Raw genomic sequence first — 17,303 nt, 5'->3', positions numbered from 1 at the left:
TCCTACAAGTCATCAAATGGGAGGAGAGCGGAATAATCCGAAAGTGGCGGCGGGATGCATACACAAAAAACTCCTGGCTCTAGTACACATTGCTTCAAAGCAGCTCTCATCTAAAGCTCGCTTTCAACAGTACACTGTCAACAAGGAACAGTGCTGGGTGGTTAGTTTGAGGCAAATGTATTGACTTTTTGTGGAATCACGTTTGTGGTGGAGAAACACAGCACTACAAATTTGTCATCACTGTCTCTTTTGTTCCTTTCCCTCAAAACAAATGATTAACAAAGCACATACATATTTGTTTGCTGAATTTCCGACTTCTTATGAGCTCTACGCTACTGAATTTATGTGGGAAGTCAATAATACTCCTTTCTATGTTGAATCACTTTGATACCCATGCTGGGATAACAACCTGAGCTCCAATTCCTCTGGAAGACCTGCCTTGCACCATCATTTATGTGATTAGTGCACGGTATGGATCACAATGAAGTCTGTGTTGTTTGTTGTGGAGTTGTTAATTTTTTGTGTCAACTTTTTCATACTGTGATACTCATATTTATTTTAAAGTAACTGTCTTTGATTGCAGTTAACTTTCCCCTCCATGCGATTTAAGATACATATATATATATATTTTAAAAGGAGCCAAACTGTTTAAGTGAAGTAAGGGTTGCATCATTCTATAGCAGGATTGCCGTTTCTCCCATGAGGAGGCCTGTAACTTTGTCCAACTCTTCCAAGAAGCCCTAATGAAGTGCTATCATCTTCTCTTAGCCAAGAATAGCTGCCGGTAGACACTAACATTTTGGGTGGTGTAATGGGATCATGAAGATTAGAAAATATTACTTATTTTTTATGGCAGAGTGTTGACAGAATGTTTTGATATGTTTTCATGTGGCCAGTACCCAAAAGAGAAGGTAGGGAGGCTAATGACATTTTGTACATCCTATTGTGAATTTCAATCATAGAATCCACCTAAAGTTTAAGAAAAATAGCACGTGTATCCTAACTGAATTCTCTTAATGCTATGATTGCCGTATTTCACAATTAATACATTGAAAAGCCTTCCAGAGCCTCCGTAGAGGCACTGAAGAATGTTTTATCTTAAGATTAAAAACAAGTTAAAAAAAAGAACAACAATAAACAGTGCAGATGTGAGAACCCCCTAACAAACATTCCGTGTAATTACAAACGTCAATGCATCGCAGGCTGGTCATCCTGTTTTCCCTCTTCAAGATTTAGTGTTTTTCTCTTTGTTTTGACCGCATGTGGTTTTGAGTTTTGCATATTTGTAAACAAAAACATTTGTGGCCACAGTAATCCAAACAAATATATTTTGAAGCTTGTAGCCTCGAGCAAACAACCACAAAAACAAAACAGCCTATTACTGCTAAATATATTGTCTTTTTTCTTGTCCATTTGCTTCATGGTGACACTGATTAATCATTCAGATTGTTTTCCTCCATAGAGCAGCAAATCAAGTGACCTGTGTAGCAGTGACTCAGGACAATCTTTTTGGATTAAAAATCAAGTCAAGAACGTCAGTATATAAATTCTTAGTGTTCAGTATCTTTGTAGTTGGCAGATGGATTTATTTGTTTTCAGCAGTGCACTTTGTAGACTGGAGACATACTGCAGAATGAGACTTTAAGCACTGGTAGGAAGAATGGAGGTTCTCATTTGGGGACACACTGAGGGGGCCCTTAAAGCCTCTGGACCACAAGCCTAAAAAAACACTCACTTTTGAATTGGAGTGTAGACACAAGATGATGAGTCCAGTTGGGAGTTGACACTAGAGACTAGGACTTTCAAAGCCTTCATGCTGAGAAGCCACCTGCAGGGGGACACTACTGTCACCTTCCTTGGATTTTGCCCTTGCTAGCATCCATGATAGGAAGGTGTCGCTGTTTTGATTAGGAGCAGAGTTCAAATACATTAAAGCAGTTTTCACAGACCTCTCAGTGTACTTACTATCTGTCCCTGTTTCAGAATATAAAGCAGTTTTCCTGTTGTGTGAATGGCAGCTAGAGGATATTTGGGTGACCTGTACCTTCTGCAGGCGACCTGGTGTCCGAGCGGTTAGCACGTCAGCCTCATAGTTCCGAGATTGAGGGTTCAAAGCCAGGTTTGAACCTTAAAGTGTAGAGTTTTCATATTCTCCCCAGGCTTGCGTTGGTTTTCTACATCACAAAAAGATGCATGGAAGGATGGTTGAAGACTCTAAATTGCCCCGAGCTGAGTGTGACCGTGAATGGTTATCTGTCTGCTTGTGCCCTGCGATTGGCTGGCCACCAATCCAGGGTGTCTCCCGCCTGGTGGCCATAGTTGATTGTGGTAGGCTACACCAATCCCCCATGACCCTTGTGAGGGTAAAAAGTACAAAAAAATGAATGAATGAAAAGAATATTTCAACATGTGCGACTTTGCAATGCTACACAAGCTGTGTGGCCCATGATAATAGCTGTCTGACAAAATTGATATAGTATTACATTTTTTATACAGCAGCGGAGTTGAGACAGTGGACATGCATGACGTGCAGTATTTATTCTCTACAAAAGGGGGATAAATAAATGTGACAGGCATGTGTTGTAAAAGTAGCTGACTTTGTTTACTGATAGTCTTATGGTGTTACACAGAAATACAATAGAATCATTCATCACGACAACAAAAGTATGTGTCACTTTTTTTATTGTGTTTTTTTTTCAAACTTCTAGAACCACACCCGATATACAGTACAACCTTTGTTGTGGATATTGTACAATTTGACTGAGGTCAAATGGAATAGGGACTACTACTCCTTGTAACATATTTTCGGAGAATTAAGTATAAAACATGGGTTATACGTAATGTAAAGTATGAACGCCATACTGTCGCGGTGTGTCTCAGTAATTGAGCAATATCAATCCAAGTTGTGCTCCAGATCAACGTGCAACAGGTCAAAATCGTGTAATTCCAAAATCAAACTCAAAATTTTACAGTTGAATGTTCATTCTAAATACAGAACAAAGTGTGCACAATACAAAAGCGATCGAATCTAAGGATGCTGTTTTTGCTCTCATATTGAATCAGGGACAAAGCTTTTTAATAATAATGATGCTTTAAAAGTAGCTTAGCACACCTTTGATATTTTTTGACATTTAGATGCAGGCACTCATGGCTGCATTGCATATTTCATTGAATTCACTTAAGATGGAAAATCAACATGAAAAATGTTCTTTGAGGAAACAATGGGTATTCTTGGCTATGCAAATAGTTCTAGTATGGGAAAAAAATCACAATCTTTAAGTTCCATCTGTGGAACTCTGGAACGAGTCGCAAAAGTCATGTTATAGAAGCTTGTCACAACTTTGCAAATATGTTATTGCAATGGAGAATGGAGGAGAAAATTTGAAAAATCACATTTGCTTGTCCGCCTGCATGCTTCCATCAGAAAACATTCCTATTCCCACTAGCCTTTCATATCATTTCTCATGAATACTTCATGACACAGCTTAATCAAAAACGTAATTTGCTTATTTTATATAAGACCGTAGGTAACAATTGCAGACGTCGTCTATTTGTTTATTTTCCATGTGTGCTGAAAATCCTCAAGGGGAAATACTGTTTACACTGTCGAGTCAGGGCATACGATACATTTTGTTCACAAAAGACTCAAAGTAGTTTAACTAGAGTTAAAACCAAAAACAAAAAAATTGTTAATTTCTTTGGAGACTGTAAAGTCGCTAAGTCAGTAATATGACTGAGCCCCCTAAACTCAAATAATAAAGATCACCAAAAACACCTTTCCTGTCATGCACATACCCACAACAGCTGGCTTGCAGACATTAGCACTACAGATATCAGCTAGTACTAATATAATTTTGAAGTCTTTCAAATATACATGAATATTAAAACAAGAGAACAACAAAACTAGTAGGCTATATACCCCTAATAATAAAGTAACACAAACTTAAAACAGTTCTGCATCAGGACCACATAAATTTGAGACCCACTAGAACTATTTTAACTAATGAGAGTACAGTAGGCTACTAGCCGAGTATATAACAGTATGGTCTTTCTTACTTTTTCTACACCATGTTTTGATAATTATTAAAAATGTGATTCTCTTTACGCCTATTTGTCCGTACTTTGTGGGACCTATAGCGGCCATAATTACTGGCCAGTCGAAGACAACCTTGAATTTCTGTCCACTAAGACCTGACAAATAAATTGCAACCATTAAAAATATTTCCCGCCATTATACAAGATCAATATGTTTGCAATTAGGTCCATGGACATCCACAGATTTGTGGTCTATTTTGAATATTTTGACACGAGATGTATTGAGAGTGAGAGAGAAAAGTGATAGATTGGAAAGATTTGTCAGATTATTGTGGTGCAAAGCCGTCGTAAATTAGACCGTAGTTGTGCATGAAAATGGACAGAAAAGCACTGGTTTTGCCGTACTGTGGTCAATGCATGTAAACGATTGGGTTGCATCAGGAATAGCATCTAGAGTAAAATCAGGGGAAAGCATAACATGTGAGTGACCCTTGGTAAGGGTATTTCAAAGTGTTTCTTTATGTTTTTCATTTGACACTGAATATGACCACTATTAAAAAATAAATGCCAATATTCACTAGAGGAATGGACGGCTTCACCTCACATCCCACTGTTTCTTCTATAGATACACCAAGTATTTTAGCTAATGCCATTAATTGATATTTTTTTGTATGGCCTTCACATAAAATTTTCAATTTGGGTGTCTGATGTAACATAAGTGGTATCTGATGTAATATGATAAGTAACATAAAAGTATACAGCCTGAGTGTTTGAAGTGGCTGTAAAGTGGCACATATCGCGGCACCCTCACACTTGTGGTAATACTGTGTTGTCAGCAGAAGTGGGGAAGATACTGTAGAGGATGATAACAAATTTGAATTGAATTAAATGTCAGAGAAACAGTGGCGCTCGGGCTTGAAAGGGGGATTGGAAAGACGGGGAATAAAGTAACAATGCAGCAAAGAGGGAGAAGATAAAGGGAACATGTGCTTATGTGGGTGGGTGTCACGTGGATTTTTGAAAATGTGCTTTTTTTGCTCTGAGGTTGATTTGAGCTTATTTATCACTGAGTCACTGTTTATCAGAATGAATCAGCTCAATTTCTAAAAAATCTAATTGCAGAAATAGAAATACGTTTTCATGCGAAATTGCCTCCCAATGGCATTTTTTTATAGATCATCCTACGATAGAGCACCACATCATTGGTAAATAAACCCATTGTGATGAGAACGAATATCAATATGAGTATAGTATTGATAACTAATCCAGAATACAATAAGAATAGTATGAGGTAATTTGGTTTTTGCAACCAAGCAGTACCTCTGTGTGCCTCACTGTTGTAAAGTTTGGAGTTTTCATCTAGTCTATTGCCAACAAAAAAAGATCATTCCTGTGTTGTTTATCCATAATTTATTGTTCTTCCTCAAACATTGAAAACAAAGTAACAAAATGTGTACACGTGGAAAAAAGGGATTAGAATATGTCTCATGAATTGGTCCGAGGACTCAGATATCCAAATATAAATATTTTATCAGTAAACTGTTTTATGAGGAAGTATAAAAATATCATAAATTGGTATTGCTTCTGCAGTTCACCTTCATGTTTGTGTTTTTCTGTTTAGGTGGGGAGGTTCCCTACACCACCTTGGCGACAAGGATGATGATGGGCGTTTGGTGGATGTTTGCCCTAATCGTCATCTCCTCATACACAGCCAATTTAGCGGCGTTCCTCACCATCACGCGCATCGAAAACTCTATCCAGTGAGTGTCTAAAAATCTCGTGTGTGTGTATGCGAGTGTGCATTCCTGAATCTACTAAGAGATTTACTCTTAATGCTTATGACTTGATTTATCTGCCGCAATCCCGCCGCATCTCTCTATCCTACCCTACCTTGTCATTTGGTATACTTTAGGATTTTATTGTATTTCCTGTCTGTTTCGAGTATCGTGCTTCCATTTTCTTTCCTGAGACCCTGTGTATTTGTGTGTTTGTGTTAAAAAATGCATTAGACAAAAACAATAAGATGCCATCAGCCCAGTAAGGAGAAGTGTGTTGTAGTATATCCCTGTCTTGTTATAGAATTATAAACAAATACATGCAAACAGATAAAGTTCTAAATAAAAATAAAAAATACAGTAACACCTCAATTATCGCGGTTAATGGGGGGGTCAGAATTTACAAGTAGGAAATGGGGCCTCAAGAGTTCTGTCACACAAATAAATACACACAGATAAAAGAAAACTCTCTCTCACTAGCTCTGTGCATTGTTTTTATCTATCCTGATAGAGGTCTATCCGTACTTATTTCCTGGTGGCACTCGGAAGCATTTATCTCTCATTGGAGTAATCAGCATTCCAAAACATCATTTGTGCCCCGGGTGTCGTTCTACCCTGGCACAGTATTTGAATAAACAACATTCATTATTTTACTCGTGATTTGTGTCCTTCCCTCTGTCTATCCTTACATCTGTCTCTTTCATTTATTTTAATTTAATATTTCCTAAATTTGTCTTTCTGCCCCATTTTTATGTGTCTGTTTAAAAAGTTGCCGGCATTAGCTAGTGCCTCTCCTCTTGCTTCTGCAGGCGAATTAAGAATTTCCATAAATTTTCATGCATTATCTATAATATATTTACTCTTCCCGGGTCACTAAAGGTATAATTACTTCCTCACATGGGCCTGAAGCCTGCAAAAAAGGTGCTAGCATTAGAAAGAATTTAGATGAGCATTAAGTTGGGATTGGGACTTGCCCCTTTTTTGTAGTGAGGTGTCGTCTGGAGAACTAAACTGTGTTACCAGAATAACTTTAGGTAATGAAGTACATGTTGATATGCCAATTCACCCCAATCTGATCCCCCAACCATTAGTGTGGTCACTATGTATGTCAAAAGATGGGTTGATAGTTGTAGTTTGCCTTTTTTCATTTTACCAGGTGGTGTATAGATTGGTGAAAAGGGGAGGGTTGGAGAAAGGAAGGGAAGGCGGTATGGTTGAAGGATATGTAAATACTGTTGCTTGGTAATCAGTAAGCAAGGTTGGATATTCAACTGCTCCTGATAGTTATTTTTTATAACAAGGTGGATATCTGTGTGTCTTAGATGTGTGGTTTGACAGAAACCAAAGATGGGTGGCAATGCAAGGTAATTAAACCAATTAATTGACAGCACCATGTCTTGCAATAGAATATTGAAAATAGAATAATTTGTAGAAATAAAAGCTCACTCTCAAACAAACACCCCGAGGATTGTTTGAAGAAAACGTGTTAGGCTGTGGAGAAATAAGACGTCAGTTTTCTTCTCACTATCATAAAGAAAAGTTAGCTGGGCCAAGATGATTTCTTTGAACTATTAGTGCATTTTGTTTCATCTTGGAAATGAAATAAGTGAACATACAGCCGCCTATCTGGTCAATTTCATGCTTGGTTGTTTTTCCTCAATTTCACAGTGAATCTTTTCGGAAAACACAAGGGGTGGGTGCTTTGAGTGAGACTGAAACTGAAACAGGGAGAAAAAGAGAAAGAGAGAGAGAGAGAAAGACACAGCGGGATAGAATGATGTCCATTATGTGCACAATGTAATTGAATTGACTAAAGATCAGGTTAGATCTTAATGACTTTTTCTTCAGACTTGATGAAGAAACAAGTGGTTATTCTCATACACCGTAAGTGTGAATGTAGTGCCACTGTTCATTTGAATGAAAATGGTGTACACAATACATTCCTTTTATGAGCACTACACATTTATTGTTGGGTCGTGGAGACAGCAGCTTCAGCACAAAAGCCCAGACTTCCCTCTCTCCAGCCACTTAAGCCAGCTCTAGTGAGAGAAAACCGAAGCCATTTCCGGGTCAGTCGGAAGACATAGTCTTTCCAGTGTGTTGTGGGTAGGCCAAACACCCTCCTCTCAGTGGAGAATGCTCGGAGAACATATTACAGAACATATTTTAGAGGTTTAATTTTGATACATAGACATTTTGATACTGGTCAACCTTAAATCAGGAACAGCGTATTACAAAAATCTGATACAATTGTGGTACAAATAAAGCCTTGTCTGTTGTAAGTTGGTAAATTAATACATTACCAGTCTATAGTTCAGTAATCTATTGTTAAATAGTTAGTGTTTGTTCAATTAAATGTGACCTCTTCTGTCTCAAGGTCCCTCCAGGACTTGTCAAAGCAGACAGAGCTTCCCTATGGCACGGTGCTGGACTCCGCTGTGTATGACCAGGTGCGGTCCAAAGCATTAAACCCCTTTGAGAGAGACCCAATGTACTCACAGATGTGGCGGATGATCAACCGCACAGGAGGTGTGGACAACAACATAGAGGAATCCAAGGAGGGCATCCGAAAGGTGAGAATCTTTAGTGCTGAATGCCTTATATCAGAAGATAACAAGAAAAATGTATATTTTTGGAGAGTTCATGTATTTTTGCCGTAAAGTCCCAACGTTATCAGTCTTAATCCAAATGCTGTCTGTCTTTCTAAATGAGTTCACTTGAATCAGTCACTTCTTTTAAAAGTCCAAACATCGTTACCTTGGAGCTTATCAGGGTTGATCAAATGACTTCCTCCAAGCAGTTTTCAGCAAAATGTCCCCCACAGAGTTACATAAGTTAATTAGAACACCTTGCGTCAACCTGCAAATATGAAGTCTATTTTAAGTCAGGTCACTGACTTTTACCTTGAATAGCACATCGCTGTCTTTAGGCTATTTGGCCATGATGTCATTAACACTTCCTCATGGACATCTATCCGTGTGATATATTTAGACGTGTGGCGAGTGTCTGCCTGTTTGTTATATTTGAGCACCTTCAGACGTCTATTTTCTTGTCTCTTTTTGCCGTTGGGGCCTTTTATACCCTACCCACTTCCACTATACACCTCCTTCACTTCGTCACTGTTGTCTCCCGCGCGCGATGGATTTTCTCCACTTTTCACTTTCCATCCCCTGTAGCAAAATAATATTAGATGTCAGAACAGGTCAGTGTCTCAGCTGTCTCTTGGTGTCTCACATAAACACACAAACGTGCACATCCACCCACATATACAATCATGCCCATTCTTGCTCAAATACATAATTTAATGTGCATGTGAACATCTGAAGGCTTTGTACAGTATAGTATTCGTACATGGCTCAGACTATGAGAAGGGCTGCAGGCTAAGGTCGGCTACAGACTCAGGGGCCTACAATCAAGGGGGGGTTATGCCTGTTAACATGAGTGATTCTCTGTTAACTCTCTGTAAAAGATGAATCATCTCATTTAAGAAATACTCCCACTTCATTTAAAATCTTACTTGTGGGTTGTGTTAAGTAATTCATCCAACATAAAAATGTGTGTGCCACATCATGACAACGTGTGAGCTTTTCAGTCCTCAATCTGAGTGAAAACTAGAATGTACCTACCAGATTTCAATTGGATCCGTCCATGAATAATGGAAGAGCAATCCGCACTTAATTATGGTAATCTAATTAATCAGCTCTGAGACAAAAGATAAAAAATTGGGCTTCATGGATCGATGCCTATACTACATCCCTAGAATTGCTTTTCGTTCTGCGTCAACAAACAGAATATCGCCACCTTGGAGATGCTCAGCAATATACGTAAACAAAGTGCGCATACTGCAATACTTAGATCACGTCTTTGTTAAAAATGGGGAATTATTGGTGTGTTTTTGGCTCAATCAACTGCTCAGACTATGATAAACACTTGAGTTCCCAAGGTTATCACAAATCAATTTGTATAGTGCTAGCATTTGTCTGAAAATGGAGATGATTAGTTAGAACTTAGGAAAGCTAAACCAAGATCGGGAATCTGGGAAATATCCAAATTTGTTCAGCCCATTTTGTGTCACGTAAGTTAAGTGAAATGTTTATGGCTCTATTATAATAATAGTATCAAGCTATCACATATAGCAGTAGTAGAAAGAGATCTGATTATGTATTTTACATTGTGTTACAGGTATAAATTCACATTCCCTTTCAGAAAGTTACAAATAGCTCCTCTTAATTCAGAAACCACGAGGAAAATTGCTAACGTCAGGAGTCATGTTGAGCGTTTAATTGGAAGTATGCGCCAGAAATATACAATTTTGGGAAGGATACTGCCAATCAAATCCGTGATTAATATTGGATTGGATTGGATTGGACAACTTTATTATTATTATTGATAAGATTGAACTTGTCTTCTGTGCTCTTGTGAAATTTAGCCTGGCAGTTGTTGATTTTGATACAAGTATAATTTATTTATATACAGCATAATATTAATATCGGAAGACAGATTTATTAAAGGGAAAAATGTATCTGCTTATAGGTTAGGTTCTTCAAATCTTTGCAAGATTTAAGATCTTCTGTCGTGTACAGGCATGGTAAAAAAAAGAAAAGAAAAAGTTCACGATGTCAGGGTGTGCTATTTCAGGGAAGCCCTCTTGCTCATCATTGCTCCAAGACAAGGGCTCTAAATCGTACGCCTAGGCACCACCCACAAAGTCCATTTTTTTGTATGTTGCTCCTTTCCCTCTTTGGTATCTTTTCAGCATTTTGAAGGTAGTGGTGGCCTGTGGTTTATTCTTCCTTTGTTCATTGCACATTGCGTTAATGCGGCGATTTTGTTGTTTACATCTTTATCTCCAAGATGGCTGTGCCTCACATAGAAGATGGCCCTCTGGGCAGTCTGAGAAACAATCAATTGTTTGTGGAGGTAGATGCATTTTATTAGTTTGGAAAAGCATTGTAGTAATGCTGGTATTGCTGTTTCCGTCATGCGTGTGCCTATGAGTGCTTCAGTAATGGGTCTGAATTACAAAAATGTCTTTGGTGTTTGTTAGAGTCTGTCAGTATTTTGAGGGTAAGGAAGGGTAATCTTGAATAATATTTCAGACTGATATACATAAAAGAGACACAATTTTAAGGGGTCACCATGGATATATCAACTATTGTCTAATGTGACTATGATTGATCGTGAGACCTCCGTCCCACTCTGCCTTTGTTACTGGATACTTGCATATTGCAGAGTACAGTCACAAATCAAATCTGCTTGCACAATCCATGAACAGCATTTTGCCCACTTTTCCAGATGTGGTGTAAAGTATGCATTCATGTTGCTGCCCTGCAAGTACACACAGATGTATACATACATACCTGCAATATATAAGACATTCATGTACTAGTTCAGATGATTTAAGTGGGAACATCTGACATGCACTTCCAGAGTCTCTGATGACTGGAGTGTGATATTTGGAGTTGAGAGAATTGTCATTCAAGTGATTTTATGTCAATGTGACCTTGTGCTGAATTGGGTGAGTGTGGTAAAGTAACCTTTTACACTTGCTACATTGTGTGTGTGTGTGTGTGTGTGTGTGTGTGTGTGTGTGTGTGTGTGTGTGTGTGTGTGTGTGTGTTGTCATTTATTTCACATATGTGGGAAAGAATTTGCAAGGTCAACTGATGGCTTGTCTAAAGCCTATTCTGAGGTACATGTTTTTTTTGTGCTAATGTATTTCCAATTTCCACTTGATCATATAAACGGTGACCAATGAGGAGTTTGGAACTGACGTTCTGGATTGGAAAATGAGTTAAAAGTCCTCATACATAAATGTATTGTGTGTGTAGTCAGCGAAAGAAAAGCCTTTTTAATGCACTCCGTGCTTTCATTTTAAAACCAGCCCCTCATTTCTTTGAAGAAAAAAAATGTAAATGGATTGTAGCAATCAGCTGAGTTCAGGGCTGTGAGTTTTCCTTGGGTATTGTTGAGTAGTATTATTTTGGTGCTGTGCACCGCACTGGCGCAAACAAGAATGATCTATGAAGTATGTTTTTTGTTTTTTGTTTTAACTTTTATGTGTAGTAGTAAATGTAATAATTGCACTCCTGAAACCAGCCAATTTTCGTTACAGTAGCTTTTTTCCAAGACATCCTTGACTTTATTTTGAAAGAGCGGAGGGTAGGGGCTTGGTTCACCCCTAATGTCCTCTCCCGAATGTAAATGGGATGTGCTTTTGTATTTGATGGCTGCCACTGCACTAATGCATCAAAGAAGTCCATTAAGGTAATAGGAAAATGAATTAATGTAATGTACATGTGACTACTAAACTCCATGTAATAATTTCCATCACTTTGCAGTCTTCCTCCTTTTAAATTTGTCCTCAACTTCTCACTACTTGGATCTTTGTCTCTCCTTCATTAATCTCTAGCTCCCTTTCACTAACCAAGTAGCAGGAAGTAACCAAGGACAAATATATCATTACTGATTGTAGATGTTTTTCTAAATCCATTATACATTCTTACAACTAAATGATCATAATGTGCCAATATATAGTGGCATTATAGCATTTAAAATGTTCATTGTCATTTTTTTGTTATATTTTAGTGACTAAACAAGATTTGGTGAGAAAGGGGAGCTTCAGATCAGGGAGTTGTTTTTAAAGCATTTGAGAGAAAAAAACTGAGGCTTGCATGTTGTCTTTTTCTTCTTCGTCGTCTTCTTTATGCCTGTCTAACAATATATGGTTTGCGTTCAACTGTTATTCTGTAAAGACGTCAAGACGGTGGCTTTGAGTGCTGGTTGAAAATTTCTTCTTAAGACCAGCATATTGCCTTCTAGTGGTAGAAAACAGTGGCAGTCAAGATATCTAACCATCCAAGTGTTTCTTCCTTAGTAGCACTAAAGAGTCTCTCTTGACAACAAGTCGGTATGTAAACTAACACTTATCTCAAACTGAGTTTTTGAATTGCTGCTACTAAGGGTGCGTTTGTGTTGTCGATTCTACTCAGAGGGTGTTTAGGGACTTTAAGCGCACCCCAACTGGCAATGCTATCATGACACATCATGCCACAGTGCAAAATGAATGTTCTTTTATATATTTTGTTTTATTTTTTTATGTGAACACTTCTTGTTGACCCCCCCCCCCCCCAATAACCCATTAATAAGATGCTTAATTATTGAATCAGCAGGGTTCAAATGAAAATAAGAGTAGGTGCCTATAGTAGTCTGAATTTTATGGTATGTACGAGCTGTGGTTTCCTTATGAGCCCAAAAACAAGAAATAGGAACGGGTTTTTTTGTTTTTTTTTCAAATGCTAATATCAGTAAGCATTTTTATGTGCAGTACAATCTTGATTTAATTAAATATATTTTGTACTGGGTTATTTACCATTTCTTGTTAATCACGTCATAATATTAGCCTTTTCCTTTATTTGTAGTATATGTATGACTGGCTTTTGGCCTCAGTCCATCAGTTACCAATGTATTTTGATACACTTTTTTTGTTTTTATAGATAAATTAAGTACCTCTTTTGCTTCTCCCCCACTGCTCATTTCCACTTTCCGAACTCTGTCCTTTTCCCCAAGCTAACATTGGGTATTGCTTTAGTTCTAATTTGGATCCCAACACCCTGCAAACCAATGGATCCAAACTAGTCTCAGTTGATTTGGCTCAATCAAAGAATCTGCATAATTGTCGTCATCATCATCAATGAAGCCATTATGGCATATTGGCAAATGTTTAGAGTCTCGTATTTTACAACCCCTGATCGAGGTCTTGGAATTTATGTAGCACAGGTGAAGAAATGATGGAACTCTTTTTTAATCATAATTGTCAGAGTCATTATGCTAAATGGTCAGATGGTGATAAGAGGTCCATTATGGGAATAGCCAACGAGCTATACCTAATAAAGTGATTCATTAATTTTCTAAGTTCATGGATGAACTGGAATATGATGTGAAGGTATAAGCAGCTTATTTCAAGCACCACCACATCGATCGTAGTGCGAAAAAATATTTTCTTCATTTTGATACTACTTTGCAGTAAACAATGTAAATATTTAGTGTGTTGGAAAGGATAGCCGCATTCAAGGAGAAAACTATCCCCTAACAGTGAAACAAACAAAGACATTCACACTCACACATACAATATGTTTAATATTTGTGGGAGGGGTAAAATTAGTTGATAAATCTCTTGTAAAGCTTGTATAGATTTTGATAACCTGTATAAATGTGAATGTGGCTTCACTGTATTGCAGTGAAAGTGTTTGATATTATTTCCTTAAGCACATAAATAAAAGTCAATCTTTGCCACTTTCTTCATGGACAACTCTCTAAGCATCAAGATTACCCCTGTCAAGCAGTATTTGTGTCAGTGCTTGTCTAGCAGCTAGACCAGGGATGGGCAAACCGGTCCTCGAGGGCCGCTGTGGGTGCAGGTTTTTGTTCCAACCAATATAGCACAGACAGTTTAACCAATGAGATTTCTGCAGAAAACAAGAAGTACCTGACTGCAATCCACTGATTGCACTTGTAGGACACCAGATTGGTGAAAAGTTGCTCTCTCAATGGGTTGGAATGAAAACCCGCACCCACTGCGGCCCTTTGTGGAATAGTTTGCCCACCCCTGATCTAGACTCTAGCTTGTGTCACTGTCACCGTTTTTTTGAAAAGCAAGCCTATGCCAATGAGCCATCGATTTGAGTTGCCAAGGTTACGCAGTGGCCATCTGTGTCACTGTGACAGTAACCCCCTCCTCCTCTTCAAACCCAAAACCCCTGTTAAGCTTTCATGAATGGGGTTTATTTTCTAAAGGATATCTCATAGTTTGAAAGTTGTATCAGTGGCGTCGTCTCTGGTTGGATTCATGAAATTTAAGACTTTTTATTTATATTGTTTGCATTGTTTTATCAGACAGCAGTGAAAATCCACAGAAAGCCAGCTTGATATACTTCTGTCACTGCTCCTGATTATAACCATGCCCAATATCCTCTGCAGTAATTCACCTTCTAAGACCAAATGCCTTTTTGGCATTTCTATTTTCTACAAGTGCAAATCACCCTGACGGCAGATGGAAGAAAAAGAGGAGGAAGAAAAGGGGAAATCAGGGCAAGAGAAATCTCCTTTCTCCTGCAGAGTGTTTTGGCTCATTAGAATTCCACACAAATAGCACCCAAACAGCAAACATATTTCCTCACTGTTACAATCCTCTGGTTATGTGCGTGCAATGACTGCGTTCCTGCATTAAGACTCAGCTTTAGGCAAAAGGGAAACAAAAAGGCCCAAGATGCAGGTTCCTACTGAAAAAGTGAGATAATGTAAATATTGATGAGGTGTGCTCAAATAAAGGAGCGATTTGTGATAAGTTGGAAATGCGAAAGGAGTAAGAAAACAACATTTTATTGCTGGAATTACAATGAGATCATTGCACTAGTGAGAGAGTGCTCTGTTTATGATAAACCAACACTACGGAGAAGGGCAGCCAGATGCCTGCCTACAATGTATCCGTTTTGATTTGAAGCAACTGTATTGATCCCTAGCTATTGATAACAAATGTCCTTTTGTGTGATCAGTGTTACATCACCCCAACTTGTATGTTGAATATTGAATTTCATGCAGATCCTTACAGATTTGTCACTGGGGTTCATTTTGTTTGGACTGATGATCGGAACCTTTATCTTAAGCAAATGGAGGAATACTCCCATAATTCAAATTTAGCTAAACACCGTATGGCGGATGCATTGTTACATTTCTTTCGACATTGGCTGACAACCAATTCAGTGTTTCCCCTGCCTACTGCCCATAGTTGGCTGGAATAGGCTTCAACACCCCCTGCAACCTTTGTAAGAATAAGCGGTATAGAAAATGAAAGAATGAATGCATTTGGTCAACCCTCCCTTTTACTGGCACATCTGCTTTTTCCACCCAACAATTGGGATATGGTGTTTCTTTTGGGGCTTATTTCTTTTACACTTTTTTTTTTTGTAATAATTGCAGTAGTTGACAAGCACTTTTCTTAAACTCTGCAAGAGATCTCAATTTTTGTTCAGTGGCCGTTTCAATGACGAAAACGTGTCATTATATTTCTTCGTTAAAGGCTCATAACACGAGCCTGGTCAAGATAATGCAGAAGTGGTGAAAAAGGAATATTTTCCTCATTGGTCACTTCACTGTATCTGTCATGCATGGTTCTATGATTTATTAGAGGGAATAGGAAGCAAGCGGGACACAATCAGAATGAGAGAATGCAATATAGAGCCAATGCACACATTCTGTGCATAATTTAAGAGTATTTCCATTTATATTCTCAAAAATCTTTGTGTGAACTTGTCAACAAATGTTAAGTTTAAATCCACTGAGTATTTCTGTGTTAGCCGCAGTATACACAACAGAACTATAAAACCGTGTAAAAATGATTTTTTTTTCTCCAGAGCATTTTAAGAGATTAATTCACAGAATAGTTGATGGCGTCAATAAACCTGCAAAGGCCCCACTTAATGACTAGCGTTGTAAATGTGGCACTCGTCCAAACGTTCTGACTGCCCATTGCCCTCCATGAACACAATTCACTTAATAGCAAGGCAATTTCCATTGCACATCTACTGTATGCCTCAATACAGTTATCTCCCTAAGTAATTGTTCCCTGTTTGTTCGTCTACTGATCGTTTTCTATTAAAATCCATTCTATTTTTTCCCTAATAACATTACAAGTTTGTACCCCTAAAAGGGTGACTTTTCTGCTCATACTATGGTGGCACAGATTATGTAGCTTTAAAAATAATGGCTTGAACTATTATTTAGAGGACACATGGGTCGTCACGCAATTGTTGCAGGCATTAATTGCAAGTTATATTCTATGGCATTTTTTCCTTCTTGCCGTTTTAGTTTTTAATTGTAATATAAGGACTTTATTTTACAAATATTAATGTTTTCTTTTCAATCAGATGGGGACTTCAATCACAACCCCAAACAAAGTTCAGCCCTTTTTTCTTTTAAAAATGTATTTTAAACACCAGCATTTTGGAGATTGTTGAATCTAAGTCTTGTTGGTGACATGTTATAGCTTTTTCTTATAATTATATATTAGTAAATGTATTCTCTGATTTCTAAGACATTTTTCTTAATCTTTGGCTTTTTATTCTCTTGAATATTGATTGGCCCATAATGATGCATCTTATTTTCCGGACTTAATTTCAGCAATATTTCTTCCGTTAAGCATTTTTTCCTCTTTATTTTCCTAAAACAAAACCTTTTTCTCCTAATATTACAACTTCATATATCCGGAATATAATATAATCAATGCACATAATTATAGCACCTTGAGAGAAATTTGGTACTGAGATAGGAAGATAGAGAGACTGTGTTCCTTTGCCATACTTTTCTATGACAGCTATCGGTTACAAACATGTGAAATGAGTTATGATAAAATGATTTGCCTCTATTTGGCAAAGCATGAGCAATTACACAGTTGGTTTGTCTTGAGGGGCTGAGGTGGAACGAAGCAATGCAATT

At 37.9% G+C, this 17,303-nt stretch overlaps 1 protein-coding gene across 9 annotated transcripts in view; it reads left to right on the top strand.

The window, feature by feature from the left end:
• grid2 (glutamate receptor, ionotropic, delta 2) overlaps positions 1 to 17,303 on the top strand; it is a 250,138-nt gene that overhangs the window by 197,119 nt on the left and 35,716 nt on the right. For all 9 annotated transcript variants that reach the window (XR_013300387.1, XR_013300389.1, XR_013300388.1 and 6 more), the window contains 2 exons: positions 5,657 to 5,795; positions 8,188 to 8,383. Coding sequence is in view for 6 of the 9 variants with exons in the window: in XM_077601423.1 (XP_077457549.1) it covers positions 5,657 to 5,795; positions 8,188 to 8,383 (335 nt within the window). In the remaining 3 variants the exon portion in view is untranslated. The remainder of the gene's footprint in view (positions 1 to 5,656; positions 5,796 to 8,187; positions 8,384 to 17,303) is intronic.

The sequence above is a fragment of the Stigmatopora argus genome, chromosome 5, assembly GCF_051989625.1.
Source record: "Stigmatopora argus isolate UIUO_Sarg chromosome 5, RoL_Sarg_1.0, whole genome shotgun sequence".
Taxonomy (NCBI): Eukaryota; Metazoa; Chordata; class Actinopteri; order Syngnathiformes; family Syngnathidae; genus Stigmatopora; species Stigmatopora argus.
The sequence above is the reverse complement of the archived record's forward strand: the minus strand, read 5'-3'. Positions and strand labels throughout refer to the sequence as shown.